Genomic DNA, 26,575 nt, shown 5'->3' with positions numbered 1-26,575 from the left:
CCAGATGTTTAGATAGATGCTTTATTAACCTACTCCCTGTGCCAGATTTTTATATGCTTTATTAACCTGCTCCCTGTGCCAGATGTTTATATGCATTATTAACCTACTCCCTGTGCCAAATGTTTAGATGCTTTATTAACTTGCTCCCTGTGCCAGATGTTTAGATGCTTTATAAACCTGCTCCCTGTGCCAGATGTTTAGATAGATGCTTTATTAACCTACTCCCTGTGCCAGATGTTTAGATTGATGCTTTATTAACCTGCTCCCTGTGCCAGATGTTTACATAGATGCTTTATTAACCTGCTCTGTGTGCCATATGTTTAGATAGATGCTTTATTAACCTGCTCCCTGTGCCAGATGTTTAGAAAGATGCTTTATTAACCTGCTCTGTGTGCCAGATATTTAGATAGATGCTTTATTAACCTCCCTGTGCCAGATGTTTAGATGTTTTATTAACCTGCTCCCTGTGCCAGATGTTTAGATACTTTATTAACCTGCTCCCTGTGCCAGAAGTTTAGATTCTTTATTAACAGGCTCCCTGTGCCAGATATTTAGATTCTTTATTAACAGGATCCCTGTGCCAGATGTTTAGATGCTTTATTGACCTACTCCCTGTGCCAGATGTTTAGATGCTTTATTAACCTGCTCCCTGTGCCAGATGTTTACATAGATGCTTTATTTACCTACTCCCTGTGCCAGATGTTTAGATAGATGCTTTATTAACCGGCTCCCTGTGACAGATGTTTAGATGCTTTATTAACCTGCTCCCTGTACCAGATGTTTAGATTGATGCTTTATTAACCTGCTCCCTGTGCCAGATGTTTAGATAGATGCTTTATTAACCTGCTCCCTGTGCCAGATGATTAGATAGATGCTTTATTAACCTACTCCCTGTGCAAGATGTTTAGATTGATGCTTTATTAACATACTCCCTATGCCAGATGTTTAAATGCTTTATTAACCTGCTCCGTGCCAGATGTTTAGATAGATGTTTTACTAACCTGCTCCCTGTTCCAGATGTTTAGATGCTTTATTAACCTCCCTGTGCCAGATGTTTAGATGTTTTATTAACCTGCTCCCTGTGCCAGATGTTTAGATGCTTTATTAACCTGCTCCCTGTGCCAGATGTTTAGATACTTTATTAACCTGCTCCCTGTGCCAGAAGTTTAGATTCTTTATTAACCGGCTCCCTGTGACAGATGTTTAGATGCTTTATTAACCTGCTCCCTGTACCAGATGTTTAGATTGATGCTTTATTAACCTGCTCCCTGTGCCAGATGTTTAGATAGATGCTTTATTAACCTGCTCACTGTACCAGATGATTAGATAGATGCTTTATTAACCTACTCCCTGTGCAAGATGTTTAGATTGATGCTTTATTAACATACTCCCTATGCCAGATGTTTAAATGCTTTATTAACCTGCTCCGTGCCAGATGTTTAGATAGATGTTTTACTAACCTGCTCCCTGTACCAGATGTTTAGATGCTTTATTACCCTGCTCCCTGTGCCAGATGTTTAGATAGATGCTTTATTAACCGGCTCACTGTGCCAGATGTTTAGATGCTTTATTAACCTGCTCCCTGTGCCAGATGTTTAGATAGATGCTTTATTAACCTGCTCCCTGTGCCAGATGTTTAGATAGATGCTTTATTAATCGGCTCCCTGTGCCAGATTTTTAGATGCTTTATTAACCTGCTCCCTGTGCCAGATGTTTAGATGCTTTATTAACCTGCTCCATGTGCCAGATGTTTAGATAGATGCTTTAATAACCTGCTCCCTGTGCCAGATGTTTAGATAGATGCTTTATTAACCTACTCCCTGTGCCAGATGTTTAGATGCTTTATTAACCTGCTCCCTGTGCCAGATGTTTAGATGCTTTATTAACCTGCTCCCTGTGCCAGATGTTTAGATGCTTCATTAACGTGCTCCCTGTGCCAGATATTTAGATAGATGCTTTATTACCCTGCTCCCTGTGCCAGATGTTTCGATTCTTTATTAACCTACTCCCTGTGCCAGATGTTTAGATGCTTTATTAACCTGCTCCCTGTGCCAGATGTTTAGATAGATGCTTTATTAACCGGCTCCCTGTGCCAGATTTTTAGATGCTTCATTAACCTGCTCCCTGTGCCAGATGTTTGGATAGATGCTTTATTAACCTGCTCCCTGTGCCAGATGTTTAGATAGATGCTTTATTAACCTGCTCCCTGTGCCAGATTTTTAGATGCTTTATTAACCTGCTCCCTGTGCCAGATGTTTAGATGCTTTATTAACCTGCTCCATGTGCCAGATGTTTAGATAGATGCTTTAATAACCTGCTCCCTGTGCCAGATGTTTAGATAGATGCTTTATTAACCTACTCCCTGTGCCAGATGTTTAGATGCTTTATTAACCTGCTCCCTGTTTCAGATGTTTAGATGCTTTATTAACTTGCTCCCTGTGCCAGATGTTTAGATGCTTTATCAACCTGCTCCCTGTGCCAGATGTTTAGATTGATGCTTTATTAACCTGCTCCCTGTGCCAGATGTTTAGATGCTTTATTAACCTGCTCCCTGTGCCAGATGTTTAGATGCTTTATTAACAGGCTCCCTGTGCCAGATGTTTAGATTCTTTATTAACAGGCTCCCCGTGCCAGATATTTAGATGCTTTATTGACCTACTCCCTGTGCCAGATGTTTAGATGCTTTATTAACCTGCTCCCTGTGCCAGATGTTTAGATAGATGCTTTATTAACCTACTCCCTGTGCCAGATGTTTAGATAGATGCTTTATTAACCGGCTCCCTGTGACAGATGTTTAGATGCTTTATTAACCTGCTCCCTGTGCCAGATGTTTAGAAAGATGCTTTATTAACCTGCTCTGTGTGCCAGATATTTAGATAGATGCTTTATTAACCTCCCTGTGCCAGATGTTTAGATGTTTTATTAACCTGCTCCCTGTGCCAGATGTTTAGATGCTTTATTAACCTGCTCCCTGTGCCAGATGTTTATATACTTTATTAACCTGCTCCCTGTGCCAGAAGTTTAGATTCTTTATTAACAGGCTCCCTGTGCCAGATATTTAGATTCTTTATTAACAGGATCCCTGTGCCAGATGTTTAGATGCTTTATTGACCTACTCCCTGTGCCAGATGTTTAGATGCTTTATTAACCTGCTCCCTGTGCCAGATGTTTACATAGATGCTTTATTTACCTACTCCCTGTGCCAGATGTTTAGATAGATGCTTTATTAACCGGCTCCCTGTGACAGATGTTTAGATGCTTTATTAACCTGCTCCCTGTACCAGATGTTTAGATAGATGCTTTATTAACCTGCTCCCTGTGCCAGATGTTTAGATAGATGCTTTATTAACCTGCTCCCTGTACCAGATGATTAGATAGATGCTTTATTAACCTGCTCCCTGTGCCAATGTTTAGATAGATGCTTTATTAACCTACTCCCTGTGCAAGATGTTTAGATTGATGCTTTATTAACATACTCCCTGTGCCAGATGTTTAAATGCTTTATTAACCTGCTCCGTGCCAGATGTTTAGATAGATGTTTTACTAACCTGCTCCCTGTTCCAGATGTTTAGATGCTTTATTAACCTGCTCCCTGTGCCAGATGTTTAGATAGATGCTTTATTAACCGGCTCCCTGTGCCAGATTTTTAGATGCTTCATTAACCTGCTCCCTGTGCCAGATGTTTGGATAGATGCTTTATTAACCTGCTCCCTGTGCCAGATGTTTAGATAGATGCTTTATTAACCTACTCCCTGTGCCAGATTTTTATATGCTTTATTAACCTGCTCCCTGTGCCAGATGTTTATATGCATTATTAACCTACTCCCTGTGCCAAATGTTTAGATGCTTTATTAACTTGCTCCCTGTGCCAGATGTTTAGATGCTTTATAAACCTGCTCCCTGTGCCAGATGTTTAGATAGATGCTTTATTAACCTACTCCCTGTGCCAGATGTTTAGATTGATGCTTTATTAACCTGCTCCCTGTGCCAGATGTTTACATAGATGCTTTATTAACCTGCTCTGTGTGCCATATGTTTAGATAGATGCTTTATTAACCTGCTCCCTGTGCCAGATGTTTAGAAAGATGCTTTATTAACCTGCTCTGTGTGCCAGATATTTAGATAGATGCTTTATTAACCTCCCTGTGCCAGATGTTTAGATGTTTTATTAACCTGCTCCCTGTGCCAGATGTTTAGATACTTTATTAACCTGCTCCCTGTGCCAGAAGTTTAGATTCTTTATTAACAGGCTCCCTGTGCCAGATATTTAGATTCTTTATTAACAGGATCCCTGTGCCAGATGTTTAGATGCTTTATTGACCTACTCCCTGTGCCAGATGTTTAGATGCTTTATTAACCTGCTCCCTGTGCCAGATGTTTACATAGATGCTTTATTTACCTACTCCCTGTGCCAGATGTTTAGATAGATGCTTTATTAACCGGCTCCCTGTGACAGATGTTTAGATGCTTTATTAACCTGCTCCCTGTACCAGATGTTTAGATTGATGCTTTATTAACCTGCTCCCTGTGCCAGATGTTTAGATAGATGCTTTATTAACCTGCTCCCTGTACCAGATGATTAGATAGATGCTTTATTAACCTACTCCCTGTGCAAGATGTTTAGATTGATGCTTTATTAACATACTCCCTATGCCAGATGTTTAAATGCTTTATTAACCTGCTCCGTGCCAGATGTTTAGATAGATGTTTTACTAACCTGCTCCCTGTTCCAGATGTTTAGATGCTTTATTAACCTCCCTGTGCCAGATGTTTAGATGTTTTATTAACCTGCTCCCTGTGCCAGATGTTTAGATGCTTTATTAACCTGCTCCCTGTGCCAGATGTTTAGATACTTTATTAACCTGCTCCCTGTGCCAGAAGTTTAGATTCTTTATTAACCGGCTCCCTGTGACAGATGTTTAGATGCTTTATTAACCTGCTCCCTGTACCAGATGTTTAGATTGATGCTTTATTAACCTGCTCCCTGTGCCAGATGTTTAGATAGATGCTTTATTAACCTGCTCCCTGTACCAGATGATTAGATAGATGCTTTATTAACCTACTCCCTGTGCAAGATGTTTAGATTGATGCTTTATTAACATACTCCCTATGCCAGATGTTTAAATGCTTTATTAACCTGCTCCGTGCCAGATGTTTAGATAGATGTTTTACTAACCTGCTCCCTGTACCAGATGTTTAGATGCTTTATTACCCTGCTCCCTGTGCCAGATGTTTAGATAGATGCTTTATTAACCGGCTCACTGTGCCAGATGTTTAGATGCTTTATTAACCTGCTCCCTGTGCCAGATGTTTAGATAGATGCTTTATTAACCTGCTCCCTGTGCCAGATGTTTAGATAGATGCTTTATTAATCGGCTCCCTGTGCCAGATTTTTAGATGCTTTATTAACCTGCTCCCTGTGCCAGATGTTTAGATGCTTTATTAACCTGCTCCATGTGCCAGATGTTTAGATAGATGCTTTAATAACCTGCTCCCTGTGCCAGATGTTTAGATAGATGCTTTATTAACCTACTCCCTGTGCCAGATGTTTAGATGCTTTATTAACCTGCTCCCTGTGCCAGATGTTTAGATGCTTTATTAACCTGCTCCCTGTGCCAGATGTTTAGATGCTTTATTAACGTGCTCCCTGTGCCAGATAATTAGATAGATGCTTTATTACCCTGCTCCCTGTGCCAGATGTTTCGATTCTTTATTAACCTACTCCCTGTGCCAGGTTTTTAGATAGATGCTTTATTAACCTATTGCCTGTACCAGATGTTTAGATGCTTTATTAACCTGCTCCCTGTGCCAGATGTTTAGATGCTTTATTAACCTGCTCCATGTGCCAGATGTTTAGATAGATGCTTTATTAACCTGCTCTCTGTGCCAGATGTTTAGATAGATGCTTTATTAACCTACTCCCTGTGCCAGATTTTTATATGCATTATTAACCTGCTCCCTGTGCCAGATGTTTATATGCATTATTAACCTGCTCCCTGTGCCAAATGTTTAGATGCTTTATTAACCTGCTCCCTGTGCCAGATGTTTAGATGCTTTATTAACTTGCTCCCTGTGCCAGATGTTTAGATGCTTTATCAACCTGCTCCCTGTGCCAGCTGTTTAGATAGATGCTTTATTAACCTACTCCCTGTGCCAGATGTTTAGATTGATGCTTTATTAACCTGCTCCCTGTGCCAGATGTTTAGATAGATGCTTTATCAACCTCCTTGTGCCAGATGTTTACATAGATGCTTTATTAACCTGCTCTGTGTGCCATATGTTTAGATAGATGCTTTATTAACCTGCTCCCTGTGCCAGATGTTTAGAAAGATGCTTTATTAACCTGCTCTGTGTGCCAGATATTTAGATAGATGCTTTATTAACCTCCCTGTGCCAGATGTTTAGATGTTTTATTAACCTGCTCCCTGTGCCAGATGTTTAGATGCTTTATTAACCTGCTCCCTGTGCCAGATGTTTATATACTTTATTAACCTGCTCCCTGTGCCAGAAGTTTAGATTCTTTATTAACAGGCTCCCTGTGCCAGATATTTAGATTCTTTATTAACAGGATCCCTGTGCCAGATGTTTAGATGCTTTATTGACCTACTCCCTGTGCCAGATGTTTAGATGCTTTATTAACCTGCTCCCTGTGCCAGATGTTTACATAGATGCTTTATTTACCTACTCCCTGTGCCAGATGTTTAGATAGATGCTTTATTAACCGGCTCCCTGTGACAGATGTTTAGATGCTTTATTAACCTGCTCCCTGTACCAGATGTTTAGATAGATGCTTTATTAACCTGCTCCCTGTGCCAGATGTTTAGATAGATGCTTTATTAACCTGCTCCCTGTACCAGATGATTAGATAGATGCTTTATTAACCTGCTCCCTGTGCCAATGTTTAGATAGATGCTTTATTAACCTACTCCCTGTGCAAGATGTTTAGATTTTATGCTTTATTAACCTGCTCCCTGTGCCAGATGTTTAGATATATGCTTTATTAACCTGCTCCCTGTACCAGATGATTAGATAGATGCTTTATTAACCTACTCCCTGTGCAAGATGTTTAGATTGATGCTTTATTAACATACTCCCTATGCCAGATGTTTAAATGCTTTATTAACCTGCTCCATGCCAGATGTTTAGATGCTTTATTAACCTGCTCCCTGTTCCAGATGTTTAGATGCTTTATTAACCTGCTCCCTGTGCCAGATGTTTAGATAGATGCTTTATTAACCGGCTCCCTGTGCCAGATGTTTAGATGCTTTATTAACCTGCTCCCTGTGCCAGATGTTTAGATAGATGCTTTATTAACCTGCTCCCTGTGCCAGATGTTTAGATAGATGCTTTATTAATCGGCTCCCTGTGCCAGATTTTTAGATGCTTTATTAACCTGCTCCCTGTGCCAGATGTTTAGATGCTTTATTAACCTGCTCCATGTGCCAGATGTTTAGATAGATGCTTTAATAACCTGCTCCCTGTGCCAGATGTTTAGATAGATGCTTTATTAACCTACTCCCTGTGCCAGATGTTTAGATGCTTTATTAACCTGCTCCCTGTGCCAGATGTTTAGATGCTTTATTAACCTGCTCCCTGTGCCAGATGTTTAGATGCTTTATTAACGTGCTCCCTGTGCCAGATAATTAGATAGATGCTTTATTACCCTGCTCCCTGTGCCAGATGTTTCGATTCTTTATTAACCTACTCCCTGTGCCAGGTTTTTAGATAGATGCTTTATTAACCTATTGCCTGTACCAGATGTTTAGATGCTTTATTAACCTGCTCCCTGTGCCAGATGTTTAGATGCTTTATTAACCTGCTCCATGTGCCAGATGTTTAGATAGATGCTTTATTAACCTGCTCTCTGTGCCAGATGTTTAGATAGATGCTTTATTAACCTACTCCCTGTGCCAGATTTTTATATGCTTTATTAACCTGCTCCCTGTGCCAGATGTTTATATACATTATTAACCTGCTCCCTGTGCCAAATGTTTAGATGCTTTATTAACCTGCTCCCTGTGCCACATGTTTAGATGCTTTATTAACTTGCTCCCTGTGCCAGATGTTTAGATGCTTTATCAACCTGCTCCCTGTGCCAGATGTTTAGATAGATGCTTTATTAACCTACTCCCTGTGCCAGATGTTTAGATTGATGCTTTATTAACCTGCTCCCTGTGCCAGATGTTTAGATAGATGCTTTATCAACCTCCTTGTGCCAGATGTTTACATAGATGCTTTATTAACCTGCTCTGTGTGCCATATGTTTAGATAGATGCTTTATTAACCTGCTCCCTGTGCCAGATGTTTAGAAAGATGCTTTATTAACCTGCTCTGTGTGCCAGATATTTAGATAGATGCTTTATTAACCTCCCTGTGCCAGATGTTTAGATGTTTTATTAACCTGCTCCCTGTGCCAGATGTTTAGATGCTTTATTAACCTGCTCCCTGTGCCAGATGTTTATATACTTTATTAACCTGCTCCCTGTGCCAGAAGTTTAGATTCTTTATTAACAGGATCCCTGTGCCAGATATTTAGATAGATGCTTTATTAACCTCCCTGTGCCAGATGTTTAGATGTTTTATTAACCTGCTCCCTGTGCCAGATGTTTAGATGCTTTATTAACCTGCTCCCTGTGCCAGATGTTTATATACTTTATTAACCTGCTCCCTGTGCCAGAAGTTTAGATTCTTTATTAACAGGATCCCTGTGCCAGATGTTTAGATGCTTTATTGACCTACTCCCTGTGCCAGATGTTTAGATGCTTTATTAACCTGCTCCCTGTGCCAGATGTTTACATAGATGCTTTATTTACCTACTCCCTGTGCCAGATGTTTAGATAGATGCTTTATTAACCGGCTCCCTGTGACAGATGTTTAGATGCTTTATTAACCTGCTCCCTGTACCAGATGTTTAGATAGATGCTTTATTAACCTGCTCCCTGTGCCAGATGTTTAGATAGATGCTTTATTAACCTGCTCCCTGTACCAGATGATTAGATAGATGCTTTATTAACCTGCTCCCTGTGCCAATGTTTAGATAGATGCTTTATTAACCTACTCCCTGTGCAAGATGTTTAGATTGATGCTTTATTAACATACTCCCAGTGCCAGATGTTTAAATGCTTTATTAACCTGCTCCCTGTGCCAGATGTTTAGATAGATGCTTTATTAACCGGCTCCCTGTGCCAGATTTTTAGATGCTTCATTAACCTGCTCCCTGTGCCAGATGTTTGGATAGATGCTTTATTAACCTGCTCCCTGTGCCAGATGTTTAGATAGATGCTTTATTAACCTGCTCCCTGTGCCAGATTTTTAGATGCTTTATTAACCTGCTCCCTGTGCCAGATGTTTAGATGCTTTATTAACCTGCTCCATGTGCCAGATGTTTAGATAGATGCTTTAATAACCTGCTCCCTGTGCCAGATGTTTAGATAGATGCTTTATTAACCTACTCCCTGTGCCAGATGTTTAGATGCTTTATTAACCTGCTCCCTGTTTCAGATGTTTAGATGCTTTATTAACTTGCTCCCTGTGCCAGATGTTTAGATGCTTTATCAACCTGCTCCCTGTGCCAGATGTTTAGATTGATGCTTTATTAACCTGCTCCCTGTGCCAGATGTTTAGAAAGATGCTTTATGAACCTGCTCTGTGTGCCAAATGTTTAGGTGCTTTATTAACCTGCTCCCTGTGCCAGATGTTTAGATGTTTTATTAACCTGCTCCCTGTGCCAGATGTTTAGATGCTTTATTAACCTGCTCCCTGTGCCAGATGTTTAGATGCTTTATTAACAGGCTCCCTGTGCCAGATGTTTAGATTCTTTATTAACAGGCTCCCCGTGCCAGATATTTAGATGCTTTATTGACCTACTCCCTGTGCCAGATGTTTAGATGCTTTATTAACCTGCTCCCTGTGCCAGATGTTTAGATAGATGCTTTATTAACCTACTCCCTGTGCCAGATGTTTAGATAGATGCTTTATTAACCGGCTCCCTGTGACAGATGTTTAGATGCTTTATTAACCTGCTCCCTGTGCCAGATGTTTAGAAAGATGCTTTATTAACCTGCTCTGTGTGCCAGATATTTAGATAGATGCTTTATTAACCTCCCTGTGCCAGATGTTTAGATGTTTTATTAACCTGCTCCCTGTGCCAGATGTTTAGATGCTTTATTAACCTGCTCCCTGTGCCAGATGTTTATATACTTTATTAACCTGCTCCCTGTGCCAGAAGTTTAGATTCTTTATTAACAGGCTCCCTGTGCCAGATATTTAGATTCTTTATTAACAGGATCCCTGTGCCAGATGTTTAGATGCTTTATTGACCTACTCCCTGTGCCAGATGTTTAGATGCTTTATTAACCTGCTCCCTGTGCCAGATGTTTACATAGATGCTTTATTTACCTACTCCCTGTGCCAGATGTTTAGATAGATGCTTTATTAACCGGCTCCCTGTGACAGATGTTTAGATGCTTTATTAACCTGCTCCCTGTACCAGATGTTTAGATAGATGCTTTATTAACCTGCTCCCTGTGCCAGATGTTTAGATAGATGCTTTATTAACCTGCTCCCTGTACCAGATGATTAGATAGATGCTTTATTAACCTGCTCCCTGTGCCAATGTTTAGATAGATGCTTTATTAACCTACTCCCTGTGCAAGATGTTTAGATTGATGCTTTATTAACATACTCCCTGTGCCAGATGTTTAAATGCTTTATTAACCTGCTCCGTGCCAGATGTTTAGATAGATGTTTTACTAACCTGCTCCCTGTTCCAGATGTTTAGATGCTTTATTAACCTGCTCCCTGTGCCAGATGTTTAGATAGATGCTTTATTAACCGGCTCCCTGTGCCAGATTTTTAGATGCTTCATTAACCTGCTCCCTGTGCCAGATGTTTGGATAGATGCTTTATTAACCTGCTCCCTGTGCCAGATGTTTAGATAGATGCTTTATTAACCTGCTCCCTGTGCCAGATTTTTAGATGCTTTATTAACCTGCTCCCTGTGCCAGATGTTTAGATGCTTTATTAACCTGCTCCATGTGCCAGATGTTTAGATAGATGCTTTAATAACCTGCTCCCTGTGCCAGATGTTTAGATAGATGCTTTATTAACCTACTCCCTGTGCCAGATGTTTAGATGCTTTATTAACCTGCTCCCTGTTTCAGATGTTTAGATGCTTTATTAACTTGCTCCCTGTGCCAGATGTTTAGATGCTTTATCAACCTGCTCCCTGTGCCAGATGTTTAGATTGATGCTTTATTAACCTGCTCCCTGTGCCAGATGTTTAGAAAGATGCTTTATGAACCTGCTCTGTGTGCCAAATGTTTAGGTGCTTTATTAACCTGCTCCCTGTGCCAGATGTTTAGATGTTTTATTAACCTGCTCCCTGTGCCAGATGTTTAGATGCTTTATTAACCTGCTCCCTGTGCCAGATGTTTAGATGCTTTATTAACAGGCTCCCTGTGCCAGATGTTTAGATTCTTTATTAACAGGCTCCCCGTGCCAGATATTTAGATGCTTTATTGACCTACTCCCTGTGCCAGATGTTTAGATGCTTTATTAACCTGCTCCCTGTGCCAGATGTTTAGATAGATGCTTTATTAACCTACTCCCTGTGCCAGATGTTTAGATAGATGCTTTATTAACCTACTCCCTGTGACAGATGTTTAGATGCTTTATTAACCTGCTCCCTGTACCAGATGTTTAGATTGATGCTTTATTAACCTGCTCCCTGTGCCAGATGTTTAGATAGATGCTTTATTAACCTGCTCCCTGTGCCAGATGTTTAGATAGATGCTTTATTAACCTGCTCCCTGTGCCAATGTTTAGATATATGCTTTATTAACCTACTCCCTGTGCCAGATATTTAGATTGATGCTTTATTAACCTACTCCCTGTGCCAGATGTTTAGATGCTTTATTAACCTGCTCCCTGTGCCAGATGTTTAGATAGATGTTTTATTAACCTGCTCCCTGTGAGAGATGTTAAATAGATGCTTTATTAACCTGCTCCCTGTGCCAGATGTTTAGATAGATGCTTTATTAACCGGCTCCCTGTGCCAGATGTTTAGATGCTTTATTAACCTGCTCCCTGTGCCAGATGTTTAGATGCTTTATTAACCTGCTCCCTGTGCCAGATGTTTAGATAGATGTTTTATTAACCTGATCCCTGTGCCAGATGTTTAGATAGATGTTTTATTAACCTGCTCCCTGTGCCAGATGTTTAGATAGATGCTTTATTAACCTGCTCCCTGTACCAGATGTTTAGATAGATGTTTTATTAACCTGCTCCCTGTGCCAGATGTTAAATAGATGCTTTATTAACCTGCTCCCTGTGCCAGATGTTAAATAGATGCTTTATTAATCTGCTCCCTGTGCCAGATGTTAAATAGATGCTTTATTAACCTGCTCCCTGTGCCAGATGTTTAGATGCTTTATTAACCTGCTCACTGTGCCAGATGTTTAGTTAGATGCTTTATTAACCGGCTCCCTGTGCCAGATGTTTAGATAGATGTTTTATTAACCTGCTCCCTGTGCCAGATGTTTAGATAGATGTTTTATTAACCTGCTCCCTGTACCAGATGTTAAGATAGATGCTTTATTAACATGCTCCCTGTGCCAGATGTTTAGATGCTTTATTAACCTGCTCCCTGTGCCAGATGTTTAGATAGATGCTTTATTAACCTGCTCCCTGTACCAGATGTTTAGATAGATGCTTTATTAACATGCTCCCTGTGCCAGATGTTTAGATGCTTTATTAACCTGCTCCCTGTGCCAGATGTTTAGATAGATGCTTTATTAACTGGCTCCCTGTGCCAGATGTTTAGATAGATGCTTTATTAACCTGCTCCCTGTGCCAGATGTTTAAATAGATGCTTTATTAACCTGCTCCCTGTGCCAGATGTTTAGATAGATGTTTTATTAACCTGCTCCCTGTGCCAGATGTTTAGATAGATGCTTTATTAACATGCTCCCTGTGCCAGATGTTTAGATGCTTTATTAACCTCCTCCCTGTGCCAGATGTTTAGATAGATGCTTTATTAACCGGCTCCCTGTGCCAGATGTTTAGATAGATGCTTTATTAACCTGCTCCCTGTGCCAGATGTTTAGATAGATGCTTTATTAACCGGCTCCCTGTGCCATATGTTTAGATGCTTTATTAACCGGCTCCCTGTGCCATATGTTTAGATGCTTTATTAACCTGCTCCCTGTGCCAGATGTTTAGATGCTTTATTAACCTGCTCCCTGTGCCAGATGTTTAGATGCTTTATTAAAGATGCTTGGAAATGAGCTACTGGAATGTTCCATGTAAATAAATCTAATCCTTCACAAAGAAAGTTTTATTCAAAGATATACTTTATTCAGAAGATTGTTTTAATCACAGCTGTCCTTGTACTAAACTTATCAGTTCACTTTCTTAAACAACTGGAACATCACAATATGCATGACTAAATATTTCCAAAGAGAGAAAAAAAAAGAGCAACATTACCAATACTCAAGCTCACAAACCTCACAAAACTTAAGATTCATTGCTTTAATCATCATCATCATTAATGTGAACGTACTTCCTCATTCTCCGGCTTTCACACTGAAAACAGTCAGTTATGATCTTAGTCCTAATCAAGAAAATATAAACCTTTATAACCTGCAAACTTTAAAGCACGAAGCACACACAAAACAAGACATTCAGTTGACATTTAGTTAGGTACTACAATTATTATAATTATTATTATTATTATTATTATTAGATGTAATGTTGAGCTCTTCAGGTATCTGGTGCAAACAGAACCATTTCCATACCAGGGGATACACATCTGATTACTTAAAAGTGTTCAAATGTGTTAAATAAAAGGTAAAAAAAAAAGCAAACTTGACAGCAGGGCCTCTCATTGTTCTGCACAGCAGTGGCAGCAGTGGCAGCAGTGGCAGCAGCAGCTCCAGCAGAACTGACGGAGGAGTCCACCCGATGTCTCTACTGTGGTCTCCACTCTTGTGATTTCTTCATGGTCTTTGCTGAAGGCTTGTTGGGGAGTCTGCTTCCTTTCAGCCCATGTGATTGCATCAAACTGAGCTTTCTGACCAGCTTTGTCACCAGTTGTCAGAGTCTTTACAACCTTTTCCTTGGACTGAAGACTCTCCAGCTCACTGAGCATCTGAACTTTAAGCTGCTGGAGCTCGACGTCAGATTTGCTTTGATTGAATGTAGGCTGACTTTGTGCTGGTCTGCTCATTGAATCCTCTGGTGGAGTTTTTTCTCTTTGTAACAAGGTTCTCCTAATGAAATGATTGACCACTTTCAGTTTTTTCTCAAAAGTGATCTGCATTTCATGACCCCTGTGCTTCATTTGATTGATCTCCTTCCGTTCCATCCTGGTGTCCTTCCAGATCTTTCGCAGGTAATCTCTTTTCCCCTGATTTATGGAGTCGTGTTGCTGTGTTGACGACTCCAGCAGGGTAGCAGGCTGACTCTGGATATTTCCCTCTTCTTCCCCCTGGACTTTAAGATATCTGCTTTGTCTTGTCAGACAATCCTTGACTTTGCCAGTTGAAAACTTCAGAACCTCCATCTCACTTTGGAATTTGTTGACTTGGTGAGAATAATGTTTCTCTGTCTCGTGCTCGTGAAGCCATTCGGTTTGCGATGCCTTGTCACACTTCTGTCTGTACAAATATTTAAGTTCTTGTTGAATCCACTTGAAGCGACTAAAAATCTTATTTCTTTGCCAATTAAATTCAAAATTGTTTTCAAATGTAGATATCAGTTGGAGTATGTCTTTGATTTTTTGCTCTAAATTGAACATCTTTTCTCCAAAATACTCATTTGTCATTCGATTCAACCATTTCAATTTCACGACGAAGATTTCAAATGACTTGAGTCCACCGCTGAGCTGTTCCTCACTGACGGTCAGTTTAACATTTCTGGTAAGATGGCCTGTCTTATCACCTGAAAATATTCCTCTCTCAATGTTTATTGGTTGATTAGTTGGCATAATTTCCATCTTTGATAGATAATGGGGAGATATTTCATTAGGTTGTAATTCAGAATTGGTTATTTCCAACTGGTCCTTTTGCTCTTTCATACCTTTCTTTGCTTGTCGTAATATGTCAGATTGTTTCTGGATGTCCGACCTCATCCACTCCAAGTCCAGTTTGTCTGTGTTCATCATCTCAGTCATTCTGTCCATACGCTGTCTGTATTGTTTCTCCTCTGCTTTAAGTTCATCCAATTCTTGTTTTCCCAAGTCAGCCCATTGCTTCTCTTTATTTTCCATGGCTTCTCTCCAGGTGATGGTGTCTGACAGAATAGTTTTTAGGGCTTCTTTTTCTATCTCTAAATTTTCAGTGTAAGAAGCCATGTTTTCTTTCTCTTCATCAAAGGCTACAAGCTTTTGCTCCAACAGCGTGTACATCTTTCCAGTATTGTCATTGTATTGTTGCAGTCGGACCATTTTCTGTTGGATATCTTCACTCATTCTTTCTTTGAGTTGTTGGAGTTTCATTCTGAGAGTCTCTGTTGACTTGATTTCATTCAAGAGTCGCTGTTCTCTTGTATTCAGCTCAGATCGTTCCTCTTCCAGTCTTTGCTTCTCACTTAAAATCAAATGTCTTTCTTTGTCATTTTCCATCTTCATCTGATTGACCTGCTCTTTTTCTCCTCGGATGTTGTTCATTTCTGTTTCAGCCTTTTCTTTGGTCATCTTTATTTGACCGCCCAATTCTTCTCGCTCTTCCTGAACTTTTTTCATTCTATTTTCTAGATCTACTGTCATTCTTTTGAATTCTTTGTCTTTGCTTTCTCTTTCTTTTTGCTTCAACACAAACGTGTCAACAACACCTTCAAGTCTGCCTCTTTGAGTCTGGAACTGAAGGATGAGATCTTTGAGTTGACTTTTCTCTCTGATTATCCCATCAAACAGACCGCTAGCGTCTTCTCTCTTCTTTTGTAATTCAGACTTGGTTATTTCCAACTGGTCCTTTTGCTCTTTCATACCTTTCTTTGCTTGTCGTAATATGTCAGATTGTTTCTGGATGTCCGACCTCATCCGCTCCAAGTCCAGTTTGTCTGTGTTCATCATCTCAGTCATTCTGTCCATACGCTGTCTGTACTGTTTCTCCTCTGCTTTAAGTTCATCCAATTCTTGTTTTCCCAAGTCAGCCCATTGCTTCTCTTTATTTTCCATGGCTTCTCTCCAGGTGATGGTGTCTGACAGAATAGTTTTTAGGGCTTCTTTTTCTCTCTCTAAAATTTCACTGTAAGAAGCCATGTTTTCTTTCTCTTCATCAAAGGCTACAAGCTTTTGCTCCAACAGCGTGTACACCTTTCCAGCATTGTCATTGTTTTGTTGCAGTCGGACCATTTTCTGTTGGATATCTTCACTCATTCTTTCTTTGAGTTGTTGGAGTTTCATTCTGAGAGTCTCTGTTGACTTGATTTCATTCAAGAGTCGCTGTTCTCTTGTATTCAGCTCAGATCGTTCCTCTTCCAGTCTTTGCTTCTCACTTAAAATCAAATGTCTTTCTTTGTCATTTTCCATCTTCTTCTGATTGACCTGCTCTTTTTCTCCTCGGATGTTGTTCATTTCGGTTTCAGCCTTTTCTTTGGTCATCTTTATTTGACCGTCCAATTCTTCTCGCTCTTCCTGAACTTTTTTCATTATTTTTTCTAGATCTTCTTTCATTCTTTTGAATTCTTTGTCTTTGCTTTCTCTTTCTTTTTGCTTCAACACAAACGTGTCAACAATACCTTCAAGTCTGCCTCTTTGAGTCTGGAACTGAAGGATGAGATCTTTGAGTTGACTTTTCTCTCTGATTATCCCATCAAACAGACTGCTAGCGTCTTCTCTCTTCTTTTGTAATTCAGACTTGGTTATTTCCAACTGGTCCTTTTGCTCTTTCATACCTTTCTTTGCTTGTCGTAATATGTCAGATTGTTTCTGGATGTCCGACCTCATCCGCTCCAAGTCCAGTTTGTCTGTGTTCATCATCTCAGTCATTCTGTCCATACGCTGTCTGTACTGTTTCTCCTCTGCTTTAAGTTCATCCAATTCTTGTTTTCCCAAGTCAGCCCATTGCTTCTCTTTATTTTCCATGGCTTCTCTCCAGGTGATGGTGTCTGACAGAATAGTTTTTAGGGCTTCTTTTTCTCTCTCTAAAATTTCACTGTAAGAAGCCATGTTTTCCTTCTCTTCATCAAAGGCTACAAGCTTTTGCTCCAACAGCGTGTACATCTTTCCAGCATTGTCATTGTTTTGTTGCAGTCGGACCATTTTCTGTTGGATATCTTCACTCATTCTTTCTTTGAGTTGTTGGAGTTTCATTCTGAGAGTCTCTGTTGACTTGATTTCATTCAAGAGTCGCTGTTCTCTTGTATTCAGCTCAGATCGTTCCTCTTCCAGTCTTTGCTTCTCACTTAAAATCAAATGTCTTTCTTTGTCATTATCCATCTTCTTCTGATTGACCTGCTCTTTTTCTCCTCGGATGTTGTTCATTTCTGTTTCAAACTTTTCTTTGGTCATCTTTATTTGGCCGTCAAACTCTTCTCGCTCTTCTTGAACTTTTTTCATTCTATTTTCTAGATCTTCTGTCATTCTTTTGAATTCTTTGTCTTTGCTTTCTCTTTCTTTTTGCTTCAACACAAACGTGTCAACAATACCTTCAAGTCTGACTCTTTGAGTCTGGAACTGAACGATGAGATCTTTGAGTTGACTTTTCTCTCTGATTATCCCATCAAACAGACTGCTAGCGTCTTCTCTCTTCTTTTGTAATTCAGACTTGGTTATTTCCAACTGGTCCTTTTGCTCTTTCATACCTTTCTTTGCTTGTCGTAATATGTCAGATTGTTTCTGGATGTCCAACCTCATCCGCTCCAAGTCCAGTTTGTCTGTGTTCATCATCTCAGTCATTCTGTCCATACGCTGTCTGTATTGTTTCTCCTCTGCTTTAAGTTCATCCAATTCTTGTTTTCCCAAGTCAGCCCATTGCTTCTCTTTATTTTCCATGGCTTCTCTCCAGGTGATGGTGTCTGACAGAATAGTTTTTAGGGCTTCTTTTTCTCTCTCTAAAATTTCAGTGTAAGAAGCCATGTTTTCTTTCTCTTCATCAAAGGCTACAAGCTTTTGCTCCAACAGCGTGTACATCTTTCCAGTATTGTCATTGTATTGTTGCAGTCGGACCATTTTCTGTTGGATATCTTCACTCATTCTTTCTTTGAGTTGTTGGAGTTTCATTCTGAGAGTCTCTGTTGACTTGATTTCATTCAAGAGTCGCTGTTCTCTTGTATTCAGCTCAGATCGTTCCTCTTCCAGTCTTTGCTTCTCACTTAAAATCAGATGTCTTTCTTTGTCATTATCCATCTTCATCTGATTGACCTGCTCTTTTTCTCCACGGATGTTGTTCATTTCTGTTTCAGCCTTTTCTTTGGTCATCTTTATTTGACCGCCCAATTCTTCTCGCTCTTCCTGAACTTTTTTCATTCTATTTTCTAGATCTACTGTCATTCTTTTGAATTCTTTGTCTTTGCTTTCTCTTTCTTTTTGCTTCAACACAAACGTGTCAAGAACACCTTCAAGTCTGCCTCTTTGAGTCTGGAACTGAACGATGAGATCTTTGAGTGTTTGGAGTTTGATTCTGAGAGTCTCTGTTGACTTGATTTCATTCAAGAGTCGCTGTTCTCTTGTATTCAGCTCAGATCGTTCCTCTTCCAGTCTTTGCTTCTCACTTAAAATCAGATGTCTTTCTTTGTCATTTTCCATCTTCATCTGATTGACCTGCTCTTTTTCTCCTCGGATGTTGTTCATTTCGGTTTCAGCCTTTTCTTTGGTCATCTTTATTTGGCCGTCCAATTCTTCTCGCTCTTCCTGAACTTTTTTCATTATTTTTTCTAGATCTTCTGTCATTCTTTTGAATTCTTTGTCTTTGCTTTCTCTTTCTTTTTGCTTCAACACAAACGTGTCAACAACACCTTCAAGTCTGCCTCTTTGAGTCTGGAACTGAAGGATGAGATCTTTGAGTTGACTTTTCTCTCTGATTATCCCATCAAACAGACTGCTAGCGTCTTCTCTCTTCCTTTGTAATTCAGACTTGGTTATTTCCAACTGGTCCTTTTGCTCTTTCATACCTTTCTTTGCTTGTCGTAATATGTCAGATTGTTTCTGGATGTCCGACCTCATCCGCTCCAAGTCCAGTTTGTCTGTGTTCATCATCTCAGTCATTCTGTCCATACGCTGTCTGTACTGTTTCTCCTCTGCTTTAAGTTCATCCAATTCTTGTTTTCCCAAGTCAGCCCATTGCTTCTCTTTATTTTCCATGGCTTCTCTCCAGGTGATGGTGTCTGACAGAATAGTTTTTAGGGCTTCTTTTTCTCTCTCTAAAATTTCATTGTAAGAAGCCATGTTTTCTTTCTCTTCATCAAAGGCTACAAGCTTTTGCTCCAACAGCGTGTACACCTTTCCAGCATTGTCATTGTTTTGTTGCAGTCGGACCATTTTCTGTTGGATATCTTCAATCATTCTTTCTTTGAGTTGTTGGAGTTTGATTCTGAGAGTCTCTGTTGACTTGATTTCATTCAAGAGTCGCTGTTCTCTTGTATTCAGCTCAGATCGTTCCTCTTCCAGTCTTTGCTTCTCACTTAAAATCAAATGTCTTTCTTTGTCATTTTCAATCTTCATCTGATTGACCTGCTCTTTTTCTCCACGGATGTTGTTCATTTCTGTTTCAACCTTTTCTTTGGTCATTTTTATTTGGCCGTCCAATTCTTCTCGCTCTTCTTGAACTTTTTTCATTATTTTTTCTAGATCTTCTGTCATTCTTTTGAATTCTTTGTCTTTGCTTTCTCTTTCTTTTTGCTTCAACACAAACGTGTCAACAATACCTTCAAGTCTGCCTCTTTGAGTCTGGAACTGAAGGATGAGATCTTTGAGTGTTTGGAGTTTGATTCTGAGAGTCTCTGTTGACTTGATTTCATTCAAGAGTCGCTGTTCTCTTGTATTCAGCTCAGATCGTTCCTCTTCCAGTCTTTGCTTCTCACTTAAAATCAAATGTCTTTCTTTGTCATTATCCATCTTCATCTGATTGACCTGCTCTTTTTCTCCTCGGATGTTGTTCATTTCGGTTTCAGCCTTTTCTTTGGTCATCTTTATTTGGCCGTCCAATTCTTCTCGCTCTTCCTGAACTTTTTTCATTATTTTTTCTAGATCTTCTGTCATTCTTTTGAATTCTTTGTCTTTGCTTTCTCTTTCTTTTTGCTTCAACACAAACGTGTCAACAACACCTTCAAGTCTGCCTCTTTGAGTCTGGAACTGAAGGATGAGATCTTTGAGTTGACTTTTCTCTCTGATTATCCCATCAAACAGACTGCTAGCGTCTTCTCTCTTCTTTTGTAATTCAGACTTGGTTATTTCCAACTGGTCCTTTTGCTCTTTCATACCTTTCTTTGCTTGTCGTAATATGTCAGATTGTTTCTGGATGTCCGACCTCATCCGCTCCAAGTCCAGTTTGTCTGTGTTCATCATCTCAGTCATTCTGTCCATACGCTGTCTGTACTGTTTCTCCTCTGCTTTAAGTTCATCCAAATCTTGTTTTCCCAAGTCAGCCCATTGCTTCTCTTTATTTTCCATGGCTTCTCTCCAGGTGATGGTGTCTGACAGAATAGTTTTTAGGGCTTCTTTTTCTCTCTCTAAAATTTCACTGTAAGAAGCCATGTTTTCTTTCTCTTCATCAAAGGCTACAAGCTTTTGCTCCAACAGCGTGTACACCTTTCCAGCATTGTCATTGTTTTGTTGCAGTCGGACCATTTTCTGTTGGATATCTTCACTCATTCTTTCTTTGAGTTGTTGGAGTTTGATTCTGAGAGTCTCTGTTGACTTGATTTCATTCAAGAGTCGCTGTTCTCTTGTATTCAGCTCAGATCGTTCCTCTTCCAGTCTTTGCTTCTCACTTAAAATCAAAAGTCTTTCTTTGTCATTATCCATCTTCATCTGATTGACCTGCTCTTTTTCTCCACGGATGTTGTTCATTTCTGTTTCAGCCTTTTCTTTGGTCATCTTTATTTGACTGTCCAACTCTTCTCGCTCTTCTTGAACTTTTTTCATTCTATTTTCTAGATCTTCTGTCATTCTTTTGAATTCTTTGTCTTTGCTTTCTCTTTCTTTTTGCTTCAACACAAACGTGTCAACAATACCTTCAAGTCTGCCTCTTTGAGTCTGGAACTGAAGGATGAGATCTTTGAGTGTTTGGAGTTTGATTCTGAGAGTCTCTGTTGACTTGATTTCATTCAAGAGTCGCTGTTCTCTTGTATTCAGCTCAGATCGTTCCTCTTCCAGTCTTTGCTTCTCACTTAAAATCAAATGTCTTTCTTTGTCATTATCCATCTTCATCTGATTGACCTGCTCTTTTTCTCCTCGGATGTTGTTCATTTCGGTTTCAGCCTTTTCTTTGGTCATCTTTATTTGGCCGTCCAATTCTTCTCGCTCTTCCTGAACTTTTTTCATTATTTTTTCTAGATCTTCTGTCATTCTTTTGAATTCTTTGTCTTTGCTTTCTCTTTCTTTTTGCTTCAACACAAACGTGTCAACAACACCTTCAAGTCTGCCTCTTTGAGTCTGGAACTGAAGGATGAGATCTTTGAGTTGACTTTTCTCTCTTATTATCCCATCAAACAGACTGCTAGCGTCTTCTCTCTTCCTTTGTAATTCAGACTTGGTTATTTCCAACTGGTCCTTTTGCTCTTTCATACCTTTCTTTGCTTGTCGTAATATGTCAGATTGTTTCTGGATGTCCGACCTCATCCGCTCCAAGTCCAGTTTGTCTGTGTTCATCATCTCAGTCATTCTGTCCATACGCTGTCTGTACTGGTTCTCCTCTGCTTTAAGTTCATCCAATTCTTGTTTTCCCAAGTCAGCCCATTGCTTCTCTTTATTTTCCATGGCTTCTCTCCAGGTGATGGTGTCTGACAGAATAGTTTTTAGGGCTTCTTTTTCTCTCTCTAAAATTTCACTGTAAGAAGCCATGTTTTCTTTCTCTTCATCAAAGGCTACAAGCTTTTGCTCCAACAGTGTGTACACCTTTCCAGCATTGTCATTGTTTTGTTGCAGTCGGACCATTTTCTGTTGGATATCTTCACTCATTCTTTCTTTGAGTTGTTGGAGTTTGATTCTGAGAGTCTCTGTTGACTTGATTTCATTCAAGAGTCGCTGTTCTCTTGTATTCAGCTCAGATCGTTCCTCTTCCAGTCTTTGCTTCTCACTTAAAATCAAATGTCTTTCTTTGTCATTTTCCATCTTCATCTGATTGACCTGCTCTTTTTCTCCACGGATGTTGTTCATTTCTGTTTCAACCTTTTCTTTGGTCATCTTTATTTGACCGTCCAACTCTTCTCGCTCTTCCTGAACTTTTTTCATTCTATTTTCTAGATCTACTGTCATTCTTTTGAATTCTTTGTCTTTGCTTTCTCTTTCTTTTTGCTTCAACACAAACGTGTCAACAACACCTTCAAGTCTGCCTCTTTGAGTCTGGAACTGAAGGATGAGATCTTTGAGTGTTTGGAGTTTGATTCTGAGAGTCTCTGTTGACTTGATTTCATTCAAGAGTCGCTGTTCTCTCGTATTCAGCTCAGATCGTTCCTCTTCCAGTCTTTGCTTTTCACTTAAAATCAAATGTCTTTCTTTGTCATTATCCATCTTCATCTGATTGACCTGCTCTTTTTCTCCTCGGATGTTGTTCATTTCGGTTTCAGCCTTTTCTTTGGTCATCTTTATTTGGCCGTCCAATTCTTCTCGCTCTTCCTGAACTTTTTTCATTCTATTTTCTAGATCTTCTGTCATTCTTTTGAATTCTTTGTCTTTGCTTTCTCTTTCTTTTTGCTTCAACACAAACGTGTCAACAATACCTTCAAGTCTGCCTCTTTGAGTCTGGAACTGAAGGATGAGATCTTTGAGTTGACTTTTCTCTCTGATTATCCCATCAAACAGACTGCTAGCGTCTTCTCTCTTCTTTTGTAATTCAGACTTGGTTATTTCCAACTGGTCCTTTTGCTCTTTCATACCTTTCTTTGCTTGTCGTAATATGTCAGATTGTTTCTGGATGTCCGACCTCATCCGCTCCAAGTCCAGTTTGTCTGTGTTCATCATCTCAGTCATTCTGTCCATACGCTGTCTGTACTGTTTCTCCTCTGCTTTAAGTTCATCCAATTCTTGTTTTCCCAAGTCAGCCCATTGCTTCTCTTTATTTTCCATGGCTTCTCTCCAGGTGATGGTGTCTGACAGAATAGTTTTTAGGGCTTCTTTTTCTCTCTCTAAAATTTCACTGTAAGAAGCCATGTTTTCTTTCTCTTCATCAAAGGCTACAAGCTTTTGCTCCAACAGTGTGTACACCTTTCCAGCATTGTCATTGTTTTGTTGCAGTCGGACCATTTTCTGTTGGATATCTTCACTCATTCTTTCTTTGAGTTGTTGGAGTTTGATTCTGAGAGTCTCTGTTGACTTGATTTCATTCAAGAGTCGCTGTTCTCTTGTATTCAGCTCAGATCGTTCCTCTTCCAGTCTTTGCTTCTCACTTAAAATCAAATGTCTTTCTTTGTCATTTTCCATCTTCATCTGATTGACCTGCTCTTTTTCTCCACGGATGTTGTTCATTTCTGTTTCAACCTTTTCTTTGGTCATCTTTATTTGACCGTCCAACTCTTCTCGCTCTTCCTGAACTTTTTTCATTCTATTTTCTAGATCTACTGTCATTCTTTTGAATTCTTTGTCTTTGCTTTCTCTTTCTTTTTGCTTCAACACAAACGTGTCAACAACACCTTCAAGTCTGCCTCTTTGAGTCTGGAACTGAAGGATGAGATCTTTGAGTGTTTGGAGTTTGATTCTGAGGGTCTCTGTTGACTTGATTTCATTCAAGAGTCGCTGTTCTCTCGTATTCAGCTCAGATCGTTCCTCTTCCAGTCTTTGCTTTTCACTTAAAATCAAATGTCTTTCTTTGTCATTATCCATCTTCATCTGATTGACCTGCTCTTTTTCTCCTCGGATGTTGTTCATTTCGGTTTCAGCCTTTTCTTTGGTCATCTTTATTTGGCCGTCCAATTCTTCTCGCTCTTCCTGAACTTTTTTCATTCTATTTTCTAGATCTTCTGTCATTCTTTTGAATTCTTTGTCTTTGCTTTCTCTTTCTTTTTGCTTCAACACAAACGTGTCAACAATACCTTCAAGTCTGCCTCTTTGAGTCTGGAACTGAAGGATGAGATCTTTGAGTTGACTTTTCTCTCTGATTATCCCATCAAACAGACTGCTAGCGTCTTCTCTCTTCTTTTGTAATTCAGACTTGGTTATTTCCAACTGGTCCTTTTGCTCTTTCATACCTTTCTTTGCTTGTCGTAATATGTCAGATTGTTTCTGGATGTCCGACCTCATCCGCTCCAAGTCCAGTTTGTCTGTGTTCATCATCTCAGTCATTCTGTCCATACGCTGTCTGTACTGTTTCTCCTCTGCTTTAAGTTCATCCAATTCTTGTTTTCCCAAGTCAGCCCATTGCTTCTCTTTATTTTCCATGGCTTCTCTCCAGGTGATGGTGTCTGACAGAATAGTTTTTAGGGCTTCTTTTTCTCTCTCTAAAATTTCACTGTAAGAAGCCATGTTTTCTTTCTCTTCATCAAAGGCTACAAGCTTTTGCTCCAACAGCGTGTACATCTTTCCAGCATTGTCATTGTATTGTTGCAGTCGGACCATTTTCTGTTGGATATCTTCACTCATTCTTTCTTTGAGTTGTTGGAGTTTGATTCTGAGAGTCTCTGTTGACTTGATTTCATTCAAGAGTCGCTGTTCTCTTGTATTCAGCTCAGATCGTTCCTCTTCCAGTCTTTGCTTCTCACTTAAAATCAAATGTCTTTCTTTGTCATTATCCATCTTCATCTGATTGACCTGCTCTTTTTCTCCACGGATGTTGTTCATTTCTGTTTCAACCTTTTCTTTGGTCATTTTTATTTGACCGTCCAACTCTTCTCGCTCTTCCTGAACTTTTTTCATTATTTTTTCTAGATCTTCTGTCATTCTTTTGAATTCTTTGTCTTTGCTTTCTCTTTCTTTTTGCTTCAACACAAACGTGTCAACAACACCTTCAAGTCTGCCTCTTTGAGTCTGGAACTGAAGGATGAGATCTTTGAGTGTTTGGAGTTTGATTCTGAGAGTCTCTGTTGACTTGATTTCATTCAAGAGTCGCTGTTCTCTTGTATTCAGCTCAGATCGTTCCTCTTCCAGTCTTTGCTTCTCACTTAAAATCAAATGTCTTTCTTTGTCATTATCCATCTTCATCTGATTGACCTGCTCTTTTTCTCCTCGGATGTTGTTCATTTCGGTTTCAGCCTTTTCTTTGGTCATCTTTATTTGGCCGTCCAATTCTTCTCGCTCTTCCTGAACTTTTTTCATTATTTTTTCTAGATCTTCTGTCATTCTTTTGAATTCTTTGTCTTTGCTTTCTCTTTCTTTTTGCTTCAACACAAACGTGTCAACAACACCTTCAAGTCTGCCTCTTTGAGTCTGGAACTGAAGGATGAGATCTTTGAGTTGACTTTTCTCTCTGATTATCCCATCAAACAGACTGCTAGCGTCTTCTCTCTTCTTTTGTAATTCAGACTTGGTTATTTCCAACTGGTCCTTTTGCTCTTTCATACCTTTCTTTGCTTGTCGTAATATGTCAGATTGTTTCTGGATGTCCGACCTCATCCGCTCCAAGTCCAGTTTGTCTGTGTTCATCATCTCAGTCATTCTGTCCATACGCTGTCTGTACTGTTTCTCCTCTGCTTTAAGTTCATCCAAATCTTGTTTTCCCAAGTCAGCCCATTGCTTCTCTTTATTTTCCATGGCTTCTCTCCAGGTGATGGTGTCTGACAGAATAGTTTTTAGGGCTTCTTTTTCTCTCTCTAAAATTTCACTGTAAGAAGCCATGTTTTCTTTCTCTTCATCAAAGGCTACAAGCTTTTGCTCCAACAGCGTGTACACCTTTCCAGCATTGTCATTGTTTTGTTGCAGTCGGACCATTTTCTGTTGGATATCTTCACTCATTCTTTCTTTGAGTTGTTGGAGTTTGATTCTGAGAGTCTCTGTTGACTTGATTTCATTCAAGAGTCGCTGTTCTCTTGTATTCAGCTCAGATCGTTCCTCTTCCAGTCTTTGCTTCTCACTTAAAATCAAAAGTCTTTCTTTGTCATTATCCATCTTCATCTGATTGACCTGCTCTTTTTCTCCACGGATGTTGTTCATTTCTGTTTCAGCCTTTTCTTTGGTCATCTTTATTTGACTGTCCAACTCTTCTCGCTCTTCTTGAACTATTTTCATTCTATTTTCTAGATCTTCTGTCATTCTTTTGAATTCTTTGTCTTTGCTTTCTCTTTCTTTTTGCTTCAACACAAACGTGTCAACAATACCTTCAAGTCTGCCTCTTTGAGTCTGGAACTGAAGGATGAGATCTTTGAGTGTTTGGAGTTTGATTCTGAGAGTCTCTGTTGACTTGATTTCATTCAAGAGTCGCTGTTCTCTTGTATTCAGCTCAGATCGTTCCTCTTCCAGTCTTTGCTTCTCACTTAAAATCAAATG

General features: G+C 39.6%; 1 protein-coding gene across 1 annotated transcript; it reads right to left on the bottom strand.

Annotated features, from left to right (window-relative positions):
* Window positions 1-13,882: 13,882 nt before the first annotated feature.
* LOC142401410 (uncharacterized) lies at window positions 13,883-19,729 on the bottom strand. The gene is made up of 2 exons (XM_075486802.1): window positions 15,819-19,729; window positions 13,883-14,657 (listed from the first exon to the last, which is right to left on the bottom strand). Exons 1-2 carry the CDS (start codon window positions 19,727-19,729, stop codon window positions 13,883-13,885), a joined length of 4,686 nt encoding a protein of 1,561 aa, XP_075342917.1.
* Between the last annotated feature and the right edge of the window lie 6,846 nt (window positions 19,730-26,575).

This window comes from Odontesthes bonariensis, chromosome 16 (genome assembly GCF_027942865.1).
Source record: "Odontesthes bonariensis isolate fOdoBon6 chromosome 16, fOdoBon6.hap1, whole genome shotgun sequence".
NCBI classification, from domain to species: domain Eukaryota; kingdom Metazoa; phylum Chordata; class Actinopteri; order Atheriniformes; family Atherinopsidae; genus Odontesthes; species Odontesthes bonariensis.
Note: the sequence above shows the minus strand (reverse complement) of the source record. Positions and strands in the feature narration are given on the sequence as shown.